This window comes from Triticum aestivum, chromosome 5A (assembly GCF_018294505.1).
Source record: "Triticum aestivum cultivar Chinese Spring chromosome 5A, IWGSC CS RefSeq v2.1, whole genome shotgun sequence".
Taxonomy (NCBI): domain Eukaryota; kingdom Viridiplantae; phylum Streptophyta; class Magnoliopsida; order Poales; family Poaceae; genus Triticum; species Triticum aestivum.
The window spans coordinates 580,356,733-580,382,560 of record NC_057806.1 but is presented as its reverse complement, the minus strand read 5'-3'; the positions used below and the strand labels follow the sequence as shown (position 1 = coordinate 580,382,560).

The following is a 25,828-nucleotide window of genomic DNA, read 5'->3' as shown; positions in this document are numbered from 1 at the left end:
GGCGCCGAGTTGAGTACCTTTCCGGACGCATCTACCCAGAGTTCGGTCTTCATCGAGGAGTCGGCGGTGGCGTACTTGTCCGTTATTATCAGAAGCTCATCGAGGGTAGTCGGCTCGTCGCAGAGGAGCTTGTGCTTGAGGAGGGTGCCTTCTCGGCACCCGGCAGTGAAGTATTCTATGGCTTGCACCTCGTGCACCCCTTCGCAAGAGTTGTGGAGCTCAGCCCAACGCGTGAGGTAGTCGCGAGTGGACTCGGTGGGGCCTTGTACGCACAAGGAGAGTTGTCTGGGCTTGGGAGCCCGCTTGTAGGTGTTGGTGAAGTTGCGGACGAAGGCTTCTGTGAAGTCTAGCCAGCTGTTGATGCTGTATGGCTTGAGGCTGTTGAGCCAGGTCCGCGCCGTGCCCTGCAGCATGAGGGGCACGTACTTCACGGCAACGCGCCTGTTGCCGTTGGCTATGCTAACCGCCATGGAGTAGTCGATCAACCAATCTTCCAGCTTCACGGAGCCGTTGTACTTGGGCGTGTCTCTTGGGAGCGAGAACCTTTTGGGGAAAGGCTCGTCGCGGATGCGGGGCCGAAGCAAGGCGGGCTGACATCGTCTTCTTCTTCTAGCGCCAGGGATCGCGCCAGGCGGTCGATCCGATGGCGGGCGTCGTTCTCGCCGACTCCTTCGCGGCGACCTAGCCGGCCGCTGAGAGTCGGATGCGCAACAGGCAGCGGGGTGGGATATCTTTCTCCACGGGGCCGGGGCGGAGGCAGGTTGCCCCACCACTCCACGGCCCGGGGATGGCCTTCTGCGTCTCGCTCGATGGAGATTCGGGTTCGGCTTTGGCTGGCTGGCGGTTCTTTCTCGCGCCGCGCGCGGGTTTTACCCGTAGTCGGCGTCCGGGGCGTCGCGCCGTGATCTCGGCGCGGGGGAGGGCTTTCCGCGCGGGCGTCGGCTTCATGCCGCTGCGGTTGCATCGATCAGCTGTTGGATGCGTCGGGTCATGTGGGGGAGTTCTTCGGCCCCCAGTCCATCTAGCTCGTCTACGGCCGCCTGGGCGGCGCGCAGGTTCTCGAGTGGAGTAGCGTAGATTGGGCGGTCGACTCCTAGCGTATCGGCGACAACAACGCCGCGCTGTCTGACAACACCGGCCCGGCTAGGCCCGCCCGGGGGCGGCGTGCCAAAGGCGGCGCGGTCGGCCTCGCGTCGGTGGGCCTCAGCAAGGCGTCTCATGGAAACCAACTTCTGGCCCTCCACGAGGAGGGCAAGGCGGCGAGCTTCCAGTGCTTCAGCGTCGGCATCGGCCGGGAGGGGGATGGACAAGTCGTGGACCGCCGCGTGCGGGGCGTCGTGGGCGCTCTCGTCAGAAGCGCCACCATGGCTGATGACCATCACCTCGGTGGTGACAGCGTCGCAGCCATCGGCCCGGGGAAGCGGGTCGTTGTAGATCGCGACGTTGGTGGGGAACGTGTCGAGTGAGGCCGTGTCGGAGTCGACAGGCATCGGATCGGTGGAGCCAACCGACTCCAAGTCCACGGCAGGCTCGCCGGAGACATGGAGCTGGCCGAGGAGGTTGACGAGGTGGTCGGTGCCCGCGTCGGAGGCGAGCTCGTCAGAGATGAGAGTCTTGTCAAGGGGATCGGCGAGGCTGCTCGCCGCACAGATGTTGGTGACGCCTTGTAGCACGTCGTGGCAAGCGCCATCGGGCGTGCCGGGCTGGCTATGCTCGCGGGGGAGGAAGAGGGTTCCCGTCCAGAACAGGTCTCCGGACGGCGGTGCACCTGGCCCCACGGTGGGCGCCAAATGTCGGGTGGTAGGTGCGACATATACCAACGGGTGGCTTATCATTGTGGGAGCCAGTAAGACGTCGCCGGTGCCTGGAAACGGGATGAGGCGAAGACATGCATGCCGGCGAATCTTACCCAGCTTCGGGGCTCTCCGTGGAGATAACACCCCTACTGCTGCTCTGCGGGGTCTCCGCATGGTCACTAGATGAACAAGTAGCTACACGGTGCTCCTTGAGCTGTTTGGTGAGAGGAGGAAGAAGGGCACGGCTTGCTCTCTTCTCCTCCCTATGTGGTGTCTGAGACTAGCAGGGATTGATCTCTATTTGCATGGATCCTCCGGGGGGTTTATATTGGCCTACCCCCCGGGGGTGCAATGGTAATCCGGCTGGGCGCGGGGCCCAGCCGTCTGTGTCTACGCTCTCCGGCTTCTGCGCCGGCTGCTGGGGCCCGCCGGCTGGTGGGTCCCGCCGGCTGCCGGCTCCTTGGTCGACAGGCAGGCCCCATTGTCAGGGCCTTGTCGGCAGCTGGTTACTGTTGCTCAATCTTGGTGACGAGGGCTTCGCCGAAGTGGGCGTGGCTACAGTGCCGCCGCCCGGTGGGCGATCACTGTAGCCCCACCGCGTCTTGTCTCCTTAATGGGGCGTCTTCTTCGAGGAAGGTGGCAAGCCGGCTGTGGGGAGCCGAGTCTATCTTGGGCCGACTGGGGGAGGTCTGGCCGCCTTCGGGTGTCTCTCTGCCCGAAGGGGCCCACCGCCCGTGGGCCGTACTGGTAGCCCGTCGTGGATGACATCAGGATCAACGTGGCAACAGTGCTGCGCCGGACGGGTCATGGCCACCCGTACGGCGCACTGTGCCAGGCGTGCTCCAGGATTCGGGGGTTGCAGGCTTCATTGTAGCCACGCCCCGTCACATCATCGTTATGTGGATGCAGACTTCGAGGGTACGATCTTGACCGCTTTATGGGAGCCGGCTTCTTGGAGTCGGCCTTCTCGCGATCGGCTTCTCGGAGCCGGCCCTCCCGCGGCTTCTCTTCATGAGGGCTGAAGTTGGGCCGCCTTCCGATAGCCGGCCTGGAGACAGCCGGCAAGGGGCAGGCGGCCCTGTGTCTTGGATTCTTGAGGGCCGAATCGGCTCGTAATTTTTTCAGAAGGGCCAGGGGGAGCCGGCTAGGCTACCCATGGTTATTTACTCCGACAGATGCTACCTATAAATTTTTTTGGGAGGGGGCTTAAATATTTTGACATGTGCAAAAGAATAACGCAAGACGAACACCAAATGCTACCTACAATTATTACAAAAAATTTCCACCAACAAAGCAATGCTATCCTGTTTCTCATGTGTCACATCCCTAGCTTCTGGTAATGCTCTAGGCTAGCTTCATGTGTGCATCATGTCTATATTTTTGAAACTTCAATTGAGGAATTTTGGAAGCCTAAAAACCTTAAATAAAAGAGGGGCAAGAAACCCTAAAATTGCAATCAGTAAATCCAAAATGCCTTAGAAATAGCTCTGACAATTTTGGCAAGAGTTATAAATCAAACCAAAATTTTGGGACATTTCTAAGGAATTATTGGGCTCTGATTTTAAATCAATATTTTATTTGAATTTGGAGTTATATTCATAATATATAATGAATATATTTTCAAATGACCTGAGATATTTTTGTTATGTGTGGAGAAGTCCATTAGGTGACTTAAAAATATCCAGGGAAGTTTTGGCACTGTTTTCAAATTCTGTTTGAATTAAAATTCAGTGCCAATTAAATAAAACAGAACAAAAATAGAAAACAGTAAATAAAAGAGAGAGAGAAGGACTTACCTAGCCTCACCCGTGCAGCCCACCAGAACCGGCCCAGCTCCCCCACCTGGCCGGCCCAGCCCACCTCCTCCCCCTTGTCTTCTTCCTCCCCTCGCACCGAAGCAGCTCGGTGGCGAGCGCCGATGCCGCCTCGGCCACCTCCTGCTTCCACCGAGGCGTTCCCGAGCCTCCCCCTCACGCCACGCACTTCCCCTCGCCCCCTGCACCTCCCCTCTCTTCCCCTGGACCCCGTTCCCTCCTCTGCTTCCCTCCCTGCACGCGCCCGAGCGGAGCCCATCGCCGCCGACGCCGTTACCGGGGCCACAGCCACCCCCTCGCTCCCACTTTGCATCCCTGAGTTCCGCCCTGACCCCGTGAAGCTACACACGCGACGCACGCGACCAGAGGAGGCCGCAGTCGACCGGAGCATCGTCGCCTTCACCTCCGGTGCCCGGAGAACGACTCCACCGATTCGGCGCATCCAGAGCTTCCCCGACTTCGTCGTCTCCTCCGCTAGCCCCTCCGTGAGCTCTCCTACGTTTCCCCTCTCTCCCCGTTGATCTCCCGTGCAGTAGCCATGCTAGCCACCGTACCGAGCGCCGCCGTCCGCCATGGACGCCGGGCATGGCACTGACGTGCTGTCGCGGCCAGTCCGACGAGCCTAGCGTGCTCCTAGCTGCCCCAGGAGTCCGCATAGCCCCTCAGCCAGCCCCCTAGCGCTCCGTAACCTCGCTCCGCCCAAACCCGAGCTCCGGCAGCCGCCGCGGCCCCCACTCCGGCGAGCTCCGGCCACCCCGCGCCTTCCGCATGCCTCCTTTGGATGCGCGCAAGCAAGGGCAACCCTCTGGTGCCCTTGGCTTGGCCCAAAACCGCTCGCAGCGCCACTCCGGCGAGCTCCCGCCGCAGTTTTGGTCGTCGCCGGCCGAACTCCGGCGACTGCCGACGTGGCACGCCTAATTAGCACTAATGACGCCTAAACACCCCCCCACAGCCACTGACAGTGGGCCCCGTAGTGGGTCAAAGCCCGGGTCAACGCGGGATTAGCCCCTGTGTCACTGACGTGTGGACCCCACACGTCAGGTTTGACCCGAGCCGGCCCCTGTTGACTTGCTGACGTCATGCCAACGTCATGCTGACGCAGTAATGCTTTCTGGATTTAATTTAATTCTGAAATTTCAGAAAAATGCCTAAAACTTCCAAAATTCATAGAAAATTAACCGTAACTCCAAATTAAATAATTTATATATGAAAAATTATCAGAAAAATTCAAGGAATCCATCTGTACCATTTTCATGCATGTTAGAACAACTTATAGCTGCTGTTTAGCACAAATCAATTAAATGGCATTTGAATAATCACATATGGAGTTTGAATTTGAATCTTGTATTCAAACCAACTTCATTTAATCTGTTGCTAGTTGCATTAGCCCAAAACACATTCATTTTGCCATGTCATGATCATGCATCATATTGTGCATTGCATTGATTGTGTTCCCTTCTGTGTTGCCGGTATTTGTCCCCTCTCGATAGACGTGATACCGATGATGTGATCGTTGACACTGATGAAGACTCAATGTTATCTTCAGAAGTGCCAGGCAAGCAAAACCCCCTTGTTCATTCCGATACAATCCTACTCTCTCGCTCCTGCTCTCTTTTACTGCATTAGGACAACACCGATTCATCTGTTACTTGCTGCGGTAGCTGAACCCCTTTATCCTTTGCATGACCTGTCATTGCCACAGTAAATAGATGAAACCCACTAGCATGAGTATGAGTTGTTTGAGCCCTGATGTGCCTACTCATTCATGCTTGTTTGTCATGCCTGCTACTGCTTAGAGTTGAGTCAGGTCTGATTCATCGGGGATGAATCAGAGGCGTGTGAACATGTCCTAATGTGTGTGAGCTAAGTGTGTGAACACGATTTGGTAAAGGTAGCGGTGAGAGGCCATGTAGGAGTACATGGTGGGTTGTCTCATTGCAGCCGTCCTCAGGAACTTAGTTCTGTGTTTGTGATCCATGATTCAGCTACTGCCACGCATTGGGCCCGAAACCAATGGACCCTCTCGGCTTCTTGATCACCCTTGTCCTCTGTCCAGGAGTTGCAAGTAGTTTCTGGTGTTTGTAGTATGCTGGAGGCCGTGCGCAGCGCTGACCGTAGGGGTGGGCTGTGATGCGGTAGGCACGTGGCCGGGTAAACCGGGCGCCCGTTTGGTGTCACGGAACCCTGTTCACATCGTTTGGGGCTGTGAGCGAAACTCCGGCCGGATCTCCTCATGGATGGAACCCGAATAGGTGATAAACCTGGACTAGAGACTTGAGTGTTTAGGCAGGCCGTGGCCGACACCCACGTTGGGCTTCCGCTTGAAGGTTGCCGAGTACATGTCGTGTAAACGGCGGTAAGTGGTGAGAGCGTGTGTGAAGGAGTACACCCCTGCAGGGTTAACATCATCTATTCGAATAGCCGTGTCCGCGGAAAAGGACTTCTGGGTTGCTTATATCAGTTCATAGACAAGTGAAAGTGGATACTTTAAAATGCGCAAGATAAGCGTGAGTGCTATGGATGGCGTTCTCGTAGGGAGACGGGAGCGGATCCATAGTGGTGTATTGATATGGTGAATATGTGGACTCGTGTGCGCCACCTCAAAAGAGTTACTTGCAGTCGTAGTTCAGGTTAGCCACCGAGTCAAAGCTGGCTTGCTGCAGTCAAACTCCACCATCCCCTTTATTGATAATGATGCATGTGTAGATAGATCTGATGTAAGTCTTGCTGGGTACATTTGTACTCACGTTTGCCTATTTTATGTTTTGCAGAGAGACTTCAGTCTCACTAGTAGTTCCGCTTGGACTTCGACGTTTAGCTTGATACCTCAGCTACGATCTTGTGCCCTCGGCAGGATCTGATCGATAGTCAGGCTTCTCAGCCTTTTTCATTTACAGATGTCTGTACTCAGACATGATAGCTTCCGCTTGTGCTTTGACTTGTATGCTCTGATTGTTGGGTCATGAGACCCATGTTTGTAATGCCTCGCTCCTCGGAGCCTATTGAATAGACTACTTGAGTCGTAGAGTCATTTTGTGATGCCATGTTGTATTGCACATATCGGGCATATTGTGTGTATGTTATTGAAATGCTTGGTATGTGTGGGATCTGACTATCTAGTTGTTTATCTTTAGTAGCCTCTCTTACCGGGAAATGCCTCCTAGTGTTTCCACCGAGCCATGGTAGCTTGCTACTGCTCCGGAACACTTAGGCTGGCCGGCATGTGTCCTTCTTCGTTCCTGTGTCTGTCCCTTCGGGGAAATGTCACGCGATGAATACCGGAGTCCTGTTAGCCCGCTACAGCCCGGTTCACCGGAGTCCTGCTAGCCCAGTGCTACAGCCTGGATTCACTCGCTGATGACCGACACGTTCGATGATGGGTCATGGATGCCTGTCCCTGTAAGTTTGTGCCACTTTGGGTTTACGACTAGCCATGTCAGCCCGGGCTCCTTATCATATGGATGCTAGCGACACTATCATATACGTGAGCCAAAAGGCGCAAACGGTCCCGGGCAAAGGTAAGGCGACACCCGTGGGGATACCGTGCGTGAGGCCGCAAAGTGATATGAGGTGTTACCGGCTAGATCGATGTGACATTGAGTCGGGGTCCTAACAGCGTTGGTATCAGAGCTTGACTGCCTGTAGGATTACCGAGCCAAACTGGTCGAAGTTGAGTCTAGAAATTCTTTAGTTATATAAGGGAATTGATTGTGGGATGGAACGTAAGGCTCTTTTTACTCCTTATACCTCATGGCTTTCTGATCTGAGTCATCATCTTCTTTCCTACGGGGTTAAGAAACTAGGCTTTCTCTTCTTTCTATCAGGATCACGTCTTACTAATCAGTGGACTTATAAGATTGTTGGATTTAAGTCTCAGTTCAGTTCCTACTACTTCCGTATGTTAATTGTTGATCTCGAAACCTTGATATTGTGTTTCCGAGTGGTTATGCCACCATTTTTTGTGAATGTCTCAAATCTTTTCTGAGCATTTACAGCCGTTATGCTGTCCGAGTCATCCCAGGTTTCTAAGTAGTCTGATGCATTTGCAAATCCTTTCTTTCCGTTTCAATGTTCCCATGGGCCAGATTAACCACACTAATCAGTGGGTTGAGGTACTCCGTTACCTTGACATATATGTTGGAGGTATTATTATGACCCTAGGTGTCTTAGGGGATCATCTAGTAATTTAGCAATGTTTTGTGTTCCCAGTGTGAGATTCTGGCCTTTATTCTCGAAGGCATTCCGTGATGCTACTTAGTAATAGGTATTCTGTTTCTGGGTTCTTGAACCCGAGATTCACCCTACTTGCCTCATGTTGATAGTGTTGCTAGTTCCTTAGGTTATTAGTAACCTTTGCGATAGTCCTTGAAGTCCGTGGTATCTTCTTCTTCCAAATACCATGAACTACTTACGGCAGAAGTTCCTCGTTGAACTGAACGATCACAACCAGAGTGCTTTTGATGAGTTCTCCATTATATATTGTGACTCTGCCAGTTCTACCCTTCCGCATGGATTGCCCGGAAGAAATATGTTGAATTCGTTCGACATGCTAATCCATGCATCCACAACTCAGAAAATCATATGTTCTTTTGAGTTGTCCCATCTTAGTTGTTTCCGACCCTCGCCTATCAATTGATAGTCAAGAGTATGCGTGCATTCGTCTGTCGATGCCTATTACTCTTGTGGCCCGTCAAGCCATTCCGTCCTGAATGACTAGGAGAAACAAACTCCAGTACCTCATCCATATTTAGGATTGGGTCAAAGTAGTTGTGTTCCGCAGATCAAGTTACAATCCAGCTTCTGGTCTGCTCTACCCTGAAGTATTACCTTCTTTATGACAGGAATTTCATGAGAATTGCACCACCTTTTGTGAATTCTTGACATAGTGATACTTCTTGCCATCCTTTTTCATTCCTCGGTTCCGTGTTAATGCAACCGGAATACCGACAAATGAATTGTGATGTGTGAAATCAATACTCCTAGCAACCTCGTTGCTTGGTAGTTAAAGGATAATAATTTTATTCTTAGTATGTTGGTTATTGAATCACCATTCTAAGATTGATCGTGCTACCTAGTCCTTATTTTGGTGCACCCTTCGATTGATGAGTTAGGATCTTGTCAAGTCCTCACTCATTTGATCATATCGTCTTGCCCTCAAAAGCGAGATTGTTCTCGAGCTTAGTAACATACCGGTGGTTCATGATTTTCCGAATATCTTCTCGGAAGTATTACCAGATTGTTCCCTGACTGTTATGTTGAGCTCGTGATCAAGTTGGTTTCTTGTGAACCACCCTCTCTCCAAGATCGGTGTTAGATATCCCTGAGCTAGTTGGTTAAGCTAGACAACAACTTGGAGAGTTGGAAGATAAAAGCTTGTCTGACTTAGTTCGTTCCAAAGGGATATTCTTGTGTAGTGTGTGTTGAAGAAAGATGATATCTTCATCGATTGGTCCCTGTGATCAGTTGCTGGACCTATTGTCTTATCAACCCTTTGATTTGAGTGTGGGCTATCGTCAAATCAAATCAGTACCAACGATGCTCGTAATGTTGTCTTATTCGTGGTTGATCCCTCGAGCATACACCATTATATCTTTTGGGTCTGACCAATGCTATCACCGTGTTCACTTAACTATGGAATTCCTTTTAAAAGGAAACCCAGATGAATTGTTGTTGAGCCCATTGACAACATCCTTATCTCCTCCATGGTCTTGTTGGACAACAAGTTAGTGTTGGAAACTTTTGAAGCATTTTCTTCATGCTAGCTCATGAACTATTTGTTTGATGAAAGGAGTGACTTCCTCTTATACACGTGCATTTGGTGAAAGTTGCCGCCGTGAATTTGAGAAAGTTAGTTTTGCTTCCTCTGGAATCATCCCAAGTCAGTCATGCATATGTGCGAAGTATTCTATGGTTTGGAGACTTGCAACCTTCATTCCATATGTGTTCCGAGCACACCAAGCCACTGATTGATTTGTTCAAGGAGAAGAAGTTTCTTCTTAAGAGCATGCCTTAGGCAAGGACTTCGATATCCTTGATGGTGGTTCCCCACCTGAACTCGGTAGTGTTTTATTATAAGACTACCACGTGGTCATGTTTGTCTGGGACAGCGTGTTCACATGTTTGTAGCAGAACCAACTCATGTTTTGGAGCTTGCTATCGTAGTTCATCTCCCGAGAATCCCGCAACGTCATCTCGTCGATTTGTGTTGCAAACTTTTATTTTTCTTCCTAGACTCGACGAGTCTGGAATATCCTGACACCAACCAGATCTGAATCTCAGGCAGATATGATGGTTGGAATATTTCCCAAGAATTATAATATTGGTCGCGTGAAAACCGGTAAAGTGAATGTCGTGGCCAACACACCCAGCCGAAAGACCTGTTATTATTATATCTTGATTGATGAAGTTGGCCACCTCCCCATAGGGATTTCGTAGGGTTTACCCCCTAGTTGCCCCTATGGATTTTGAGATCCCGAAGTCCGACCTTTTACTTGATGTCCTAGATACCAGACCATCTCTATGAATGGGTTACACTAGCACATCAAGGAGAACATTAGAAGCGGAGTGCTAAATGTCTCTCGGTCGATCGTCCAGATTTTGTTCCTTGGCTTCGCTAAGGTGTAATCTGAGAAGGTGTTATCTTCCTTTGCATCTGCATCATCCATCATCATTCATCATGGTAGCAAGTTGTGTTGCCAGGATCCTTGACACGGATATTGGTAGAATCCTGATGATTATGGAATTGCTCAAGTTCTTGAGAGCATGCACAAGCGCTACGTGTTATCATCGGCACTAGCTGGGTTTGCTCTCAGTTCCCTCGGCAATGCTATGATCTATTCAAACAGTGAATTCACTCTCTATTGTTGGGTTCTTCCCCAGTTACCAGAATCATTCCCATCATTTGCATTCTGTTCCCAGCTTGCACCGCCATTGTGCCATTCTACCATGGGTCTCTTCCATTTCCGGTGGTAGGGAAATTCATCCATTACGTTGTCTTCGACAAGGTAATCCACATCATCCAAGTCCGAGTATGCCATTCTACCGACCCCCTCCAAATGATCGCTCGAGAATTGCCTTAGGCTGGTTTAAAGAGTTTCAATGATCTCTGAATCAAAAGTAATTCTTTTTGCCACTTAAGGGGATATCTCTACGAGTCACCCTCCCTAAGGTGTATCGTTATGGTGTCATGGCAACTCAACTCCTTGCTACATTGGCAATCGTTTACCACCTTCTTAAGTGTGGAATTATTGTCTACCTAGTGAACCTTCGTCATCTGCTTCACTCCATTCCCATGGATCATGAAGATTATACTAGTTTGCGTTTCCCCTTCGCCCTACCCTACGCTTGAATCTCGGGACGAAATTTTTGTTTAGTGGGGGTGAGTTGTCACATCCCTAGCTTCTGGTAATGCTCTAGGCTAGCTTCATGTGTGCATCATGTCTATATTTTTGAAACTTGAATTGAGGAATTTTGGAAGCCTCAAAACCTTAAATAAAAGAGGGGCAAGAAACCCTAAAATTGCAATCAGTAAATCCAAAATGCCTTAGAAATAGCTCTGACAATTTTGGCAAGAGTTATAAATCAAACCAAAATTTTGGGACATTTCTAAGGAATTATTGGGCTCTGATTTTAAATCAATATTTTATTTGAATTTGGAGTTATATTCATAATATATAATGAATATATTTTCAAATGACCTGAGATATTTTTGTTATGTGTGGAGAAGTCCATTAGGTGACTTAAAAATATCCAGGGAAGTTTTGGCACTGTTTTCAAATTCTGTTTGAATTAAAATTCAGTGCCAATTAAATAAAACAGAACAAAAATAGAAAACAGTAAATAAAAGAGAGAGAGAAGGACTTACCTAGCCTCACCCGTGCAGCCCACCAGAACCGGCCCAGCTCCCCCACCTGGCCGGCCCAGCCCACCTCCTCCCCCTTGTCTTCTTCCTCCCCTCGCACCGAAGCAGCTCGGTGGCGAGCGCCGATGCCGCCTCGGCCACCTCCTGCTTCCACCGAGGCGTTCCCGAGCCTCCCCCTCACGCCACGCACTTCCCCTCGCCCCCTGCACCTCCCCTCTCTTCCCCTGGACCCCGTTCCCTCCTCTGCTTCCCTCCCTGCACGCGCCCGAGCGGAGCCCATCGCCGCTGACGCCGTTACCGGGGCCACAGCCACCCCCTCGCTCCCACTTTGCATCCCTGAGTTCCGCCCTGACCCCGTGAAGCTACACACGCGACGCACGCGACCAGAGGAGGCCGCAGTCGACCGGAGCATCGTCGCCTTCACCTCCGGTGCCCGGAGATCGACTCCACCGATTCGGCGCATCTAGAGCTTTCCCGACTTCGTCGTCTCCTCCGCTAGCCCCTCCGTGAGCTCTCCTACGTTTCCCCTCTCTCCCCGTTGGTCTCCCGTGCAGTAGCCATGCTAGCCACCGTACCGAGCGCCGCCGTCCGCCATGGACGCCGGGCATGGCACTGACGTGCTGTCGCGGCCAGTCCGACGAGCCTAGCATGCTCCTAGCTGCCCCAGGAGTCCGCATAGCCCCTCAGCCAGCCCCCTAGCGCTCCGTAACCTCGCTCCGCCCAAACCCGAGCTCCGGCAGCCGCCGCGGCCCCCACTCCGGCGAGCTCCGGCCACCCCGCGCCTTCCGCATGCCTCCTTTGGATGCGCGCAAGCAAGGGCAACCCTCTGGTGCCCTTGGCTTGGCCCAAAACCGCTCGCAGCGCCACTCCGGCGAGCTCCCGCCGCAGTTTTGGTCGTCGCCGGCCGAACTCCGGCGACTGCCGACGTGGCACGCCTAATTAGCACTAATGACGCCTAAACACCCCCCCACAGCCACTGACAGTGGGCCCCGTAGTGGGTCAAAGCCCGGGTCAACGCGGGATTAGCCCCTGTGTCACTGACGTGTGGACCCCACACGTCAGGTTTGACCCGAGCCGGCCCCTGTTGACTTGCTGACGTCATGCCAACGTCATGCTGATGCAGTAATGCTTTCTGGATTTAATTTAATTCTGAAATTCCAGAAAAATGCCTAAAACTTCCAAAATTCATAGAAAATTAACCGTAACTCCAAATTAAATAATTTATATATGAAAAATTATCAGAAAAATTCAAGGAATCCATCTGTACCATTTTCATGCATGTTATAACAACTTATAGCTGCTGTTTAGCACAAATCAATTAAATGGCATTTGAATAATCACATATGGAGTTTGAATTTGAATCTTGTATTCAAACCAACTTCATTTAATCTGTTGCTAGTTGCATTAGCCCAAAACACATTCATTTTGCCATGTCATGATCATGCATCATATTGTGCATTGCATTGATTGTGTTCCCTTCTGTGTTGCCGGTATTTGTCCCCTCTCGATAGACGTGATACCGATGATGTGATCGTTGACACTGATGAAGACTCAATGTTATCTTCAGAAGTGCCAGGCAAGCAAAACCCCCTTGTTCATTCCGATACAATCCTACTCTCTCGCTCCTGCTCTCTTTTACTGCATTAGGACAACACCGATTCATCTGTTACTTGCTGCGGTAGCTGAACCCCTTTATCCTTTGCATGACCTGTCATTGCCACAGTAAATAGATGAAACCCACTAGCATGAGTAGGAGTTGTTTGAGCCCTGATGTGCCTACTCATTCATGCTTGTTTGTCATGCCTGCTACTGCTTAGAGTTGAGTCAGGTCTGATTCATCGGGGATGAATCAGAGGCGTGTGAACATGTCCTACTGTGTGTGAGCTAAGTGTGTGAACACGATTTGGTAAAGGTAGCGGTGAGAGGCCATGTAGGAGTACATGGTGGGTTGTCTCATTGCAGCCATCCTCAGGAACTGAGTTCTGTGTTTGTGATCCATGATTCAGCTACTACCACGCATTGGGCCCGAAACCAATGGACCCTCTCGGCTTCTTGATCACCCTTGTCCTCTGTCCAGGAGTTGCAAGTAGTTTCTGGTGTTTGTAGTATGCTGGAGGCCGTGCGCAGCGCTGACCGTAGGGGTGGGCTGTGATGCGGTAGGCACGTGGCCGGGTAAACCGGGCGCCCGTTTGGTGTCACGGAACCCTGTTCACATCGTTTGGGGCTGTGAGCGAAACTCCGGCCGGATCTCCTCATGGATGGAACCCGAATAGGTGATAAACCTGGACTAGAGACTTGAGTGTTTAGGCAGGCCGTGGCCGACACCCACGTTGGGCTTCCGCTTGAAGGTTGCCGAGTACATGTCGTGTAAACGGCGGTAAGTGGTGAGAGCGTGTGTGAAGGAGTACACCCCTGCAGGGTTAACATCATCTATTCGAATAGCCGTGTCCGCGGAAAAGGACTTCTGGGTTGCTTATATCAGTTCATAGACAAGTGAAAGTGGATACTTTAAAATGCGCAAGATAAGCGTGAGTGCTATGGACGGCGTTCTCGTAGGGAGACGGGAGCGGATCCATAGTGGTGTATTGATATGGTGAATATGTGGACTCGTGTGCGCCACCTCAAAAGAGTTACTTGCAGTCGTAGTTCAGGTTAGCCACCGAGTCAAAGCTGGCTTGCTGCAGTCAAACTCCACCATCCCCTTTATTGATAATGATGCATGTGTAGATAGATCTGATGTAAGTCTTGCTGGGTACATTTGTACTCACGTTTGCCTATTTTATGTTTTGCAGAGAGACTTTAGTCTCACTAGTAGTTCCGCTTGGACTTCGACGTTTAGCTTGATACCTCAGCTACGATCTTGTGCCCTCGGTAGGATCTGATCGATAGTCAGGCTTCTCAGCCTTTTTGATTTACAGATGTCTGTACTCAGACATGATAGCTTCCGCTTGTGCTTTGACTTGTATGCTCTGATTGTTGGGTCATGAGACCCATGTTTGTAATGCCTCGCTCCTCGGAGCCTATTGAATAGACTACTTGAGTCGTAGAGTCATTTTGTGATGCCATGTTGTATTGCACATATCGGGCATATTGTGTGTATGTTATTGAAATGCTTGGTATGTGTGGGATCTGACTATCTAGTTGTTTATCTTTAGTAGCCTCTCTTACCGGGAAATGCCTCCTAGTGTTTCCACCGAGCCATGGTAGCTTGCTACTGCTCCGGAACACTTAGGCTGGCCGGCATGTGTCCTTCTTCGTTCCTGTGTCTGTCCCTTCGGGGAAATGTCACGCGATGAATACCGGAGTCCTGTTAGCCCGCTACAGCCCGGTTCACCGGAGTCTTGCTAGCCCAGTGCTACAGCCTGGATTCACTCGCTGATGACCGACACGTTCGATGCTGGGTCATGGATGCATGTCCCTGTAAGTTTGTGCCACTTTGGGTTTACGACTAGCCATGTCAGCCCGGGCTCCTTATCATATGGATGCTAGCGACACTATCATATACGTGAGCCAAAAGGCGCAAACGGTCCCGGGCAAAGGTAAGGCGACACCCGTGGGGATACCGTGCGTGAGGCCGCAAAGTGATATGAGGTGTTACCGGCTAGATCGATGTGACATTGAGTCGGGGTCCTGACATCATGATATTTGTCAATCATGCTTATTACACTAACAATAATATCTACAAAGAAATCAGAAAGTTTAAATTTTATTTACTGTTTTTTTTTCAATTTGCTATTATCCAGGAGCAGATGTTCCCCAGAGCCAAAACGGCAAACCCAATATTCACTTCTTAAAATTGATAAATAATGTGTCGTGCGTTGGTGCTAAATACTCAGTCCTAAATGCCGCGTTTAACAGGTCTTTTTGTTCACCTTTTCTATTTGTGTTTCCTTTTTTCCGAAATTTCTATCGTGGATGTTTTTTAAATAGTTATAGGTGTTTATTTTGACATACATAGATATTTTCAAATTGGTACCCTATTACACATTTTTTTGGTGGTTTACATCATATTTTTCTGTTGTACTGTGCATACTATTTGATATACTATACATGACAAAATGTTCCAAATTGTATGAATAAATTTTAAAACTAAGAAATAAATCTACTCCCATTTAGTACAAGCTGAACTTTTTTGCAAAAAAGTATTGTACTAAATCAATGACAATTAATATGGGAGTATAATATTTTAAATTTAGTATTTTATTACAATATTTTCAACTATTTAAAATACATGCATATCCTTAAAATACAAAAGGTAAAATTTTCTTCGCCCATGTCTATTGCCCCTCAGGTGGTGGGAGCTTCCCTCCCACATCGGGATGACAATGGGTATACATGAAAAAAAAAATTAAAATTGTATGAAAAAAATTCAAAACTAGAAGATATATGTGATACATTTTTAATTTTTTATTAAAGTGTTTTTAACAATTCAAAATATTTGTGTTTTCTAAAAATACAAAAGATATGTTTTTCTGCTCCACTATGCTCTGGCTTGGTTTAGTACCACCTCGCTGGTGAGAGGAGGCGGCGGTGATAAATCAAGTCTATATAACGAGCACATAGGTCACCGATGCAGCATTACCCCTACCTGGACGGGGCTGATGACTTATAAAGAAGGGTCGTGGCCTAGATCCACGGCTCAAATTGCATTTGGTGAGCGTGTTGTTCTACCATCTCCCCAATTGAGAGAATGGATGTCATGATTTTTGGTAGATGGGGGGTATGCGTTTGTGCGGCCCTGCCAATCCAGAAAATTTAAATTTAGAAATTGGTAAATTCTAGCTATGCATGTTTGGCGAGCTGCTTCCACTTCATCAAGTATGCGTATGTGGTATGTTTGGTTTTCCTTCAAAAGTTTCGCAATGGCAAGATTTGCAAAAATAATAATAATCCTATACAAAGTTGGGTACTCAGTTTTGCAACCAGTCAATTAGTAGCCAATATTTGGGTCAATGCCAAATATTGCAATGTAAAAAGGGACATGTCTTCTAGATTCATCTTATTTTCCCCTCCCCTATCCCCTGAAGGCTAGGGTAAACTCTTCCCTCCAGACTTCGCCGGTGAGCCTGTGGATACGCCTACCCTCTGCATGCCGCTCCGGCGACCGGTGGCGAGGAGGGGCATCCCGGTGTCCCCGCATTGGCTAGTAGTTTAGCTTAGGGTTCATTAGTCCTCGCAGGTACGGCACTCGGGCGGATTGCGACGCTTCTTCTTCGAGTTTGTCTTCCGTGCTCCGATCCTCCTCGAGTTTGTCCATCTAGGCGTAGTCGACGGAGCTCCGCCGTAGATTCCCGTCGTCTCCTTGGGATAGCTGCCTTGCGAGGAGTATCCTTGGCACAAAAGGGGGCCCGGACTGTGAACTACGGTTACTTCCGTGTTGAAACCTAGTGGGCTTGGCACAGTAATCGTGGTATAATGAAAGACCTCGTCACAATCTCCCTGCCGGTATACCAAATGGTGTACTACTCTAGCGACAGCTAGTAGCAACAAGTCGGGATTGTGACGTGTGGGTAAAGTGTACAACCTCTACATAGTGTAAAACTATTCGAATAGTTGTGTCCACGGTCATGGACGACACATGAATCTTTATTGACATACAGGGCATGTCTTGCTTTTTTCCTCTTTGCCCCTATTCTTGGAACCTATAAAGGATGTGAGTTGATCAAGGATCCTTACTTTGATGAAAGTTATTCTAGAGATAAAACATGTTTTCATTAAAATTGCTTTTATTCAACTGCTATATTGTTTCCAAACAAAATTAGCTTTTATGCAAATGAGCCATACAACCTTGCTTTGAAGCCACATGTAGCTATTAGGACCTTCTCCGATGGAGGCATGTGACATGAGTACGTAATGTACTCATGGCAATACTTTTGTTGATAACAGAGTTTCATCAAGACGGAGGTGATGACCATGACTACTATGGCGATCCGTAGGAGTGAGGTCACGTGGACTACATCGACTGCCTGTGGCTAAGATAGAGTCGCTACGCATTTTATTTTTCATTGTTCTTTTATTGTAATAAATGTCATGAGACATTTCTCTATGTATGCCTTGTGGCAAGATTTACTAAACTTGTAATATTTTTATGTATTGTGCAATAATACCATTTCGTTGTGTTGTCAATAATAATCCTGTGGTTGATAAATATACACAGGAGGGTCTGGAAGTTAATTCCGGGTTCTCACATGGAAGAGAGTGGTGGTCCCTCCCTAGGCGTGGGTACGATGTCCATATATGGGGTACAATCGCGTCGTACCATACCCTGACCGATGATCGTTGGCTACGTGTGTACAATTTAAAAGGCTTGCGGTCGTCATATATCTATTATTCGTGTTCATAATGTCACGTACAGACAGAAGGGAAGTCAACTAGGCCCTTGAAGTATAAAAGGATAAGTTGGCAACATTTATAGGAAAGAGAGAAATATACAGAAGAACCACAAAACCAGGAGTAGAGTATTGCTGAAGGGAATGATCGCTGAAGGGGAGGGCGCATTGGGCCGGCCCAGGCGCGCGAGAGGCCACAGCCTCGTTTTCTGATTTCGTTTTTTTGCTTTATTTTTGTAATTTTGTTTATTATATTTTAAAATATTATATATATATATATAACAAAAAACATTTGAAACATGTTAAATAAGTATTTGAATTTTTTTGAAAAATGTTGAACAAATATTTGAAAAAATGTTGATCATGTATATAAAATTTTTAATCAAGCAATTGAAATAAAAATGTTGAACAACTGTTTGAAAAATGTGGGACAAGTATTTGAAAAATGATGTACAAGTATTTGAAAAAAATGATGATTATGTATATAAAAATATTAATCAAGCATTTGAAAAAATATTGAACAAGTATTTGAAAAATGTTAATCAAGCATTTAAAAAATGTTAAATGTGTATATGAAAAATGTTGACCATGTATTAAGAAATGATAAATTTTATTGATCAAGTATATAAAAATGTTAATCAACCATTTGAAAAAATGTTGAACATGCATTTTAAAATGTTAATCAAGACTGACGTTGTGCATGTTGCGATTCTTTCCCACGCATTATGCTGACGATTTTTCTGGTGAAATTTCCCAGCATGGCAGTGGGGGGGGGGGGGGGGGGTGGGGGCGGCGAGGCAGAGGCGGGCGGTTAGGTCTGGGTTGGCCGGCGGCTGCACGAGGAAAAAGAAGTTGAACGTTGAAGATGTATAGTGCCCGATCTATTTTCAGCCGTTGAATGAAGATCTAATGATCTTTGATGAAACATGTTCAAGAAAACAACAAAGGGGTACACATCAAATGCTTGAGAACAAAAAAGACCTGCAGTGACACCACGGAAACAGCACTTGTGCGAAACAGGAACCCATGTCAAAGGTATCAGGCGATCCACCAATCCAATTGACCGAAAGATGAGGGGTACATTTTGTTCCTAGGTGTCGCAACTTTAACAGGCACTGCCAGCTACCTGCCTTCTCCAACCCCCTTGCACGGTTACAGTAACACCAACCCCCGACATATAACTGCAGCTCAATCTTACACAGCACAGGACAGTCCTAAGGACCAACAGACACAGAGACAACAGGGGCAAAAAAAAAAAGAAGGAAAAGTCTACAAAATTTATGAGTCTGATCGATGAGAAACACCACTAAATTGACAATCTACGCGATAAATTAAATCCCTTTCGCCATGGATTCTCCTGAAAGAGCTGAATCATCCTCCCCACCCCCTCCCCAGCAGTTAGGAACAGAAGAGTATGTACAGGCTAGTCTCTTCTTCTTCTTCTTCTTCTTTCATCTTCTTTTTTCATGTCTTTCTCTAGAAAACGGAGGCTATTGAAAGCGGTCTGCGACGATGATGGAGACCCGAAAGGTCAGGCTGGCTGGGCTGCCGCAGCTTGGTTGTGGTTGTGGTTGTGATCGCCCTCGTAGGTAACGATCAACATCGCGGGGTCGTCGACGCACCTCTCGACATGCTTCCTGGCCGGGCAGCCCCTCACGCTGCTACACTTGTAGTAACCCCTGCAAGACAATGGTGCACACACGTACATTCTTAAGTGGCCTGTTTGAAGAAAGAACAAAGCAGGTGAAGTGGGCTGGGAATTAGAGGATGTCAGCTGTAACCTTTCTTTGATTGCAATAGGCATACTACCAGAATTAGAACAGGTTTCCTTTCAACTGCATGTATGCTTATAGCAAACTTGAGAATGAAACTACACTGACTTGATTGAAAACAAAGGAAACACTTTTGGAAAGGATATCTGAACCAAACTTTGCTATAAGCGGTATCTAGTATTATGGTATTACCTAATCAACTGGGCCATAACATCTAGCCTTAGAAGTTAGAATTGTCAGCCCATTAATTCAGGGCTATCAACTTTTAAAATTACTGTAAGTCATGTGGATGAAAACTTTTTGGAAGATCATGCATCCAGTGATATGGTTATATATACTTAGTTTTGCCAAAAAAAGAAAAGAGAAGCTATAACTCTGAACAAAACAAAATTAAACCAACTATTACTACTTGTCTACTAATATAACAAAATGACAAAGCCAGCAAAGAGCAAGTGCAAACATCATGTGCAATACAATTATATACGCGGGCAAATGTATATAAAGGGATAAAAAGGATTTAAGTATTTCGATATACCTAGGATGCGGGGATCCCTTTATTGGCTTCTGGCCATACTTCCGCCACGAGAATTCATCGGCCGGGATGTCGGCCACCTTATTGCTGATTGCAGGGACTTTGATAGACCTCCTTATCCTTAGTTTCCTGTAATTGCATACAAAGGATGGTTTATAAAAAAACATAAAATTACCATAATAACAGTAGTCAGATATCAATTTATCACAATGAATTCCAACCTTTTCTTTGCACAGTGACACCTGCTCCCAGTTGCACAGCGTCCACTCCCATCCTCCTTGCCGGCACACCTCCTCCTCTGCTGCATGAGGCCCAACTCCGGGGTGCTCGACGTCTGCGAGCCACTAACTAGCTGGAAGGGACGGCTGGAGCGGCTACCGTCCAAGCTCGCCATGCTCCCCTCCATGCTCAGAGATGTCAGGAACGAACGGGAGGATGACCCCGTACAGTTAGAACCATCAAATTTGAGGTTGACACCCTTGCCAGCACCAGCGCTGCCACCCTGATCACCATGGCCGCCCCTCTTCATCATCTCGCTCTGCAACTTCATCTGATGCATGAGCTGAAACCTCTGGTAGCTCTGCTGCTGCTGGATGAAATGGAGATGCGCCGCCGGCAATGCCGGTGCCGGCGTCCCCGCCGGCGGCGCGACAGACACCGGCTGGACGAGCTGGAGCTGCGGCCCGCGAGCCGGTCCATTCGAACCGACCGACGGGTTCTCCACAACCATTCTCTGGGGGAATTGGGCTGCTGGGATCCTGACAGGGTCCTTGGAGGGGGAGGCCTCCATCTGCTGGTACCTCGGAAACAGCTGGAGACTGGTGCTCGGGCCAGGACTGGATGTTTTGGGTGGTGCTGCAGTAGCATCGGCAGCCGCAGCCGATGCAGGGCTGTCCCGGAAGAGGTTGCTGTCGAAGAGAGGCATGGGCTTCTTGATCCTTTGTCTGAACCTAGCATGGCCCTGTCGGCCATTGCCGCTGCTGATCTTGGAAGCTAGGGAGCCGAACTTGGCGACAGCGGCGCCCGTGGCCTCCACGAGGTCCTTGTGGGGAACGAGCTGGCCATGGGGGTTGGAGAGGAGGTCCAGCACCTTGTGGCAGCTCTGCACCGCCTCCCTGTTGGATTCCACCATGCCATCCATCGCTCACTCCCTCCCCCTACCTGCACACACACACAAATCAAGAACTTCTTGAGCTCTCCGCTCGAACATACGCATCTCGAATCAAAAGGATTCAACACCTGCAATAATTGGACTCGAGTAGAAGATTCTTCAGGAAATAAATATCTAAAACAGGCATCACGGCACGAGGATATGCTTGGCACAGCAAAAAGAACGCAGGAGAGACATGAGTGGATATGTACGCCGATGGCTCTAATCATTCCGCCCCCATAAAGAACACTGCCACCTCCATGGATTTCATCCGAGGCCTGGGAAGAAGTAGCCGCCGGATGCAGGAGATTCTCCGCCATCACTCCCCGACCCGCCAGGCCAGAATTGGGCACGCGAGCGCGGGACTCGGCATTTCTGGCGGCCTTAATCGCTACCAAAACTAGGCCGCCGGACAATCCAGGGAAGGAAGCACCTGAGCCTACAATACAAGAACAGAAAAAAGTCTACCGACCCGCCCGTGACCGCGCCACCACCCCCGCTCCGTTCCCCCGAGAAAAAACCTCGAAAAATCCGGCGCGGAATCCGCCACCGCGGGTGACAAGAAGCAGGAAGCGCCGCCCGCCCGCCCGAGCACCCCCGTCGATCCACCCACGAAGCGGAAACGCCGCGCCCGAATCGCCGGGAAAGGGACGCAGATAACAACACGATCCCAGCAGCAAGAGGAGGAGCAGGGCACAGAGCAGGGGGGCGCAAACCTCGCGGGATGTCGCAGGCGTCGCCACTGGCCACGACCGCTGGAGCGGAGGGGAGAGGGGGCCGGGACAGCCGGCAGAGAGGACGGAGAGGCGACGAGCGGAGCAGGAGGGGGAGCAGCAGCCGAGTGCTAGTCCGAGGCAGGGAGTGAGGAAAATAAATAAACAAGCGGAACGGGGGCGGGGGTGGGGGCCAGCGCAGGCGCAGTGCTCTATCGCTTTTGCGCCCCTCTTTCGTTTTTCTTCTCTCGTATTCCTCCTCGGGGGCCGGGACGCTGCGGGGGCGGGGCCACCGAGGGCGGATCCGGGCCGTCCATCGCGCCCGTCCCTGTCCTGCCTATGGACTTTTGCCCTGTCCCGGCTTTTTCTCCCTTCCCTCCCTGCTGATTCTTTTATTTTAATCCGTTTCTGGGTGTGGGGTTGGCTTCCCGGGGCTGCCGTTTCGTCAAAGGCGTGAGCTGTGTCAGACGCCACTGTGCCCCCCGCCTGGGCCCCGCCCGCCAACGTTCTCTATCCCCCCTCTCGTGAGCGTTTGTTTCTCCCCCTCTCTGTCCGCAGGCCATCCGAGTATGCCCGGCTGCACGGTGTGGCGCCTTCTGTGCGGATGAGCTGGTATCGATGAACCGTCTTCCAGTTTTACGCGATTAATCAGAGACGCGGTGGAGGAAGATATACGTTCATGCATCAATTTTTTTCAATTGTGATGATGGTATCAATAACGGCGTAATATATGGCATAACTTTCGGTAATGTGAATTTGTAATGCCTTTGAAGGAGGTCACGTTAGTGCAGGTGTAACAGCATTGGACAACTGGCTATTTCCCGACGTGCCAACGGATGGCTAAAGGTGTTACTAAGCGGTGGGTGAACGTTTTCGTTCGCCGCAAGTGACGCCGAGCATGAGCTGGAAAGAGATATATGTGGCTCGTTGAGTTGTTTGTTTAATATAGGTGGAACCGCAATATTCGCCGTAAATTCATAATCTTAACTTATACCATAATATAGAAATGCCATGCATTGATGGATCAGTGTGTGAACGTTTATCTGTCTATCTCTATCTTTGGCCATCCCAGCATGGGTGGATGCACGGTGCGACGCCTTCTGCAGGTTTTCCCAGTGTAGGTGGCTGCACGGTGTGGCGCATTCCGTAGGTTATCCCAGTGTGGGTGGGTGCACGGTGTGGCGTCTTTTGTAGGTTATCCCCGTGTGGGTGGCTGCACGGTGTGGTGCCTTCTGTAGGTTATCCCAGTGTGGGTGGCTGCATGGTGTGGCGCCTTTTGTAGGTTGTCCTGGTGAGGGTGGCTGCACGGTGTGGTGCCTTCTGTAGGTTATCCCCGTGTCGGTGGTTGCATGGTGTGGCACCTTCTGTAGGTTGTCCCGGTGAGGGTGGCTGCACGGTGTGGCGCCTTCTGTAGGTTGTCCCGGTGAGAGTGGTTGCACGGTGTGGCGCCTTCTATAGGTTATCCCGGTGTGGGTGGATGCACGGTTTAGCGCCTTCTGTTGGTTATCCCGGTGAGGGTGGCTGCACGGTGTGGCGCCTTCTGTAGGTTATCCCGGTGTGGGTGGCTGCATGGTGGCGCCTTCTGTAGGTTATCCCGGTGAGGGTGGCTGCATGTGTGCCGCCTTCTGTAGGTTATCCCAGTTTGGGTGGCTGCATGGTATGCCGCCTTCTGTAGGTTGTCCTGGTGAGGGCGGCTGCACGGTGTGGCGCCTTCTGTATGTTATCCTAGTGTGGGTGGCTGCATGGTGTGGCGCCTTCTGTAGGTTGTTCGATGAGGGTGGCTGCACGGTGTGGTGCCTTCTGTAGGTTATCCCAGTGTGGGTGGCTGCATGGTGTGACGCCTTCTGTAGGTTGTCCCGGTGAGGGAGGCTGCACGATGTGGTGCCTTCTGTAGGCTATTTCAGTGTGGGTGGCTGCATGGTGTGACGCCTTCTGTAGGTTGTCCCGGTGTGGGTGGCTGCACGGTGTGGCACCTTGTGTAGGTTATCCTATTGTGGGTGGCTGCATGGTGTGGCGCCTTCTGTAGGTTGTCCCGATGAGGGTGGCTGCACTGTGTGGCGCCATTAATATAAGTTGTCCCAGTGTGGGTGGCTACACGATGTGGCACCTTCTGTAGGTTGTCCTAGTGTGGGTGGCTGCACGGTGTGGCGCCTTCTGTAGGTTCTCCCGGTGTGGGTGGCTGCACGGTGTGGCGCCTTCTGTAGGTTCTCCGGGTGTGGGTGGCTACACGGTGTGGCGTTTTCTGTTGGTTATCTCGGTGTGGGTGGCTACACGGTGTGGCGCCTTCTGTAGGTTATCTCGGTGTGGGTGGCTACACGGTGTGGCGCCTTCTGGAGGTTGTCCCGGTGAGGGTGGCTGCACCGTGTGACGCCTTCTGTAGGTTATCCCAATGTGGGTGGCTGTATGGTGTGGCGCCTTCTGTAGGTTGTCCCGGTGAGGGTGGCTGCACCATGTGGCGCCTTCTGTAGGTTATCCCAATGTGGGTGACTGCATGGTGTGGCGCCTTCTGTAGGTTGTCCCGGTAAAGGTGGCTACATGCTGTGGCGCCTTCTGTAGGTTATCCCAGTGTGGGTGGCTGCACGGTGTGGCGCCTTCTGTAGGTTATCCCAGTGTGGGTGGCTGCATGGTGTGACATCTTTTGTAGGTTGTCCCGGTGAGGGTGGTTGCACGGTGTGGCACCTTCTATAGGTTATCCCAGTGTGGGTGGCTGCACGGTATGGCGCCTTATGTAGGTTATCCCGGTGAGGGTGGCTGCACGATGTGGCGTCCTCTGTAGGTTATCCCAGTGTGGGTGGCTGCACAGTTTGGCGCCTTCTGTAGGTTATCTCGGTGAGGGTGTCTGCACGGTGTGGCGCCTTCTGCAGATTATCCTAGTGTGGGTGGTCGCATGGTGTGACGCCTTCTGCAGGTTATCCCGGTGAGGGTGGCTGCACGGTGTAGCGCCTTCTATGGATTATCCCAGTTTGGGTGGCTGCATGGTGTGCCGCCTTTTGTAGGTTGTCCCGATGAGTGTGGCTGCATGGTGTGGCGTCTTCTGTATGTTATTCCAGTGTGGGTGCCTGCACAGTGTGACGCCTTTGGTAGGTTGTCCTAGTGAGGATGGCTGCACGATGTGGGACCTTCTGTAGGTTGTCCCAGTATAGGTGGCTGCACGGTGTGGCGCCTTCTGTAGGTTATCCCAGTGGGGGTGGTTGCATGGTGTAACACCTTCGGTAGATTGTTCCAATGTGGGTAGCTGCATGGTATGTCATCCGGGTGGTTGCATGGCGTTTCTCCCTCCATCTCTATCTGCAGGGCATCCGAGTGTGTCTGGTTGCACGGTGCGGCGCCTTCTATGCTGGTGAGCCAGTGTTGACGAATCATCTTCTGATTCTACGCGATTAATCAGAGACGCAGTGGAAGAAGATATATGTTCATGCATTATTATTATTTTCAATTGTGATGATGGTATTGATACCAATGTAATATATGGCATAACTTTTGGTAATGTAAATTTGTAACATCTTTGAGTGAAGTTCACGTTAGTGCAGGTGTAGCGGCACTGGACAACTGGTTATCTCCTACCATGCCAACGGATGGCTAAAGGTGTTACTAAGCGGTGGGTGAATGTTACCTTTTACTGCAAGTACATCGAGCATGTGCTGAAAGAGATATACGTCGCTCAGTGGGTTGTTTGTTTAATATGGATGGAATCGTAATATCCGCCATAAATTCATAATCTCCATTAATATCACAATACAGATTTCTATCTCTAGGCTATCCCGATGCGGGTGGCTGCATGGTGTAGCGCCTTCTGTAGGTTGTCTTGGTGTGGGTGGTTGCACCTTATGGTGCCTTTTATACGTTGTCCCAGCGCAGGTA

At 50.0% G+C, this 25,828-nt stretch overlaps 1 protein-coding gene and 1 non-coding gene across 2 annotated transcripts; one reads left to right on the top strand and one right to left on the bottom strand.

Moving 5' to 3' along the window:
* Positions 1–16,051: 16,051 nt before the first annotated feature.
* LOC123109108 (U1 spliceosomal RNA) lies at positions 16,052–16,214 on the top strand. Its single transcript, XR_006452401.1, has one exon. It is a non-coding gene; the product is annotated as a U1 spliceosomal RNA (small nuclear RNA).
* Positions 16,215–18,827: 2,613 nt separating this feature from the next.
* On the bottom strand, positions 18,828–22,174 carry LOC123104967 (protein WRKY1). Its single transcript, XM_044526926.1, has 4 exons — positions 21,971–22,174; positions 20,326–21,265; positions 20,108–20,233; positions 18,828–19,479 (listed from the first exon to the last, which is right to left on the bottom strand). The coding sequence occupies exons 2-4, from the start codon at positions 21,243–21,245 to the stop codon at positions 19,332–19,334; spliced, it is 1,194 nt and encodes a 397-aa protein (XP_044382861.1). The 5' UTR covers positions 21,246–21,265; positions 21,971–22,174; the 3' UTR covers positions 18,828–19,331.
* Between the last annotated feature and the right edge of the window lie 3,654 nt (positions 22,175–25,828).

What these genes read in the sequence shown, in the direction of transcription:
- LOC123104967 (XM_044526926.1), bottom strand. Translation starts at nt 21,245, where the DNA reads ATGGATGGCATGGTGGAATCCAACAGGGAGGCGGTGCAGAGCTGCCAC. An exon ending in TGTCACTGTGCAAAGAAAAG is followed by an intron (nt 20,234 to 20,325) that starts GTTGGAATTCAT and finishes ATGCAATTACAG; the next exon opens with GAAACTAAGGATAAGGAGGT. An exon ending in AAGGGATCCCCGCATCCTAG is followed by an intron (nt 19,480 to 20,107) that starts GTATATCGAAAT and finishes ATTGTCTTGCAG; the next exon opens with GGGTTACTACAAGTGTAGCA.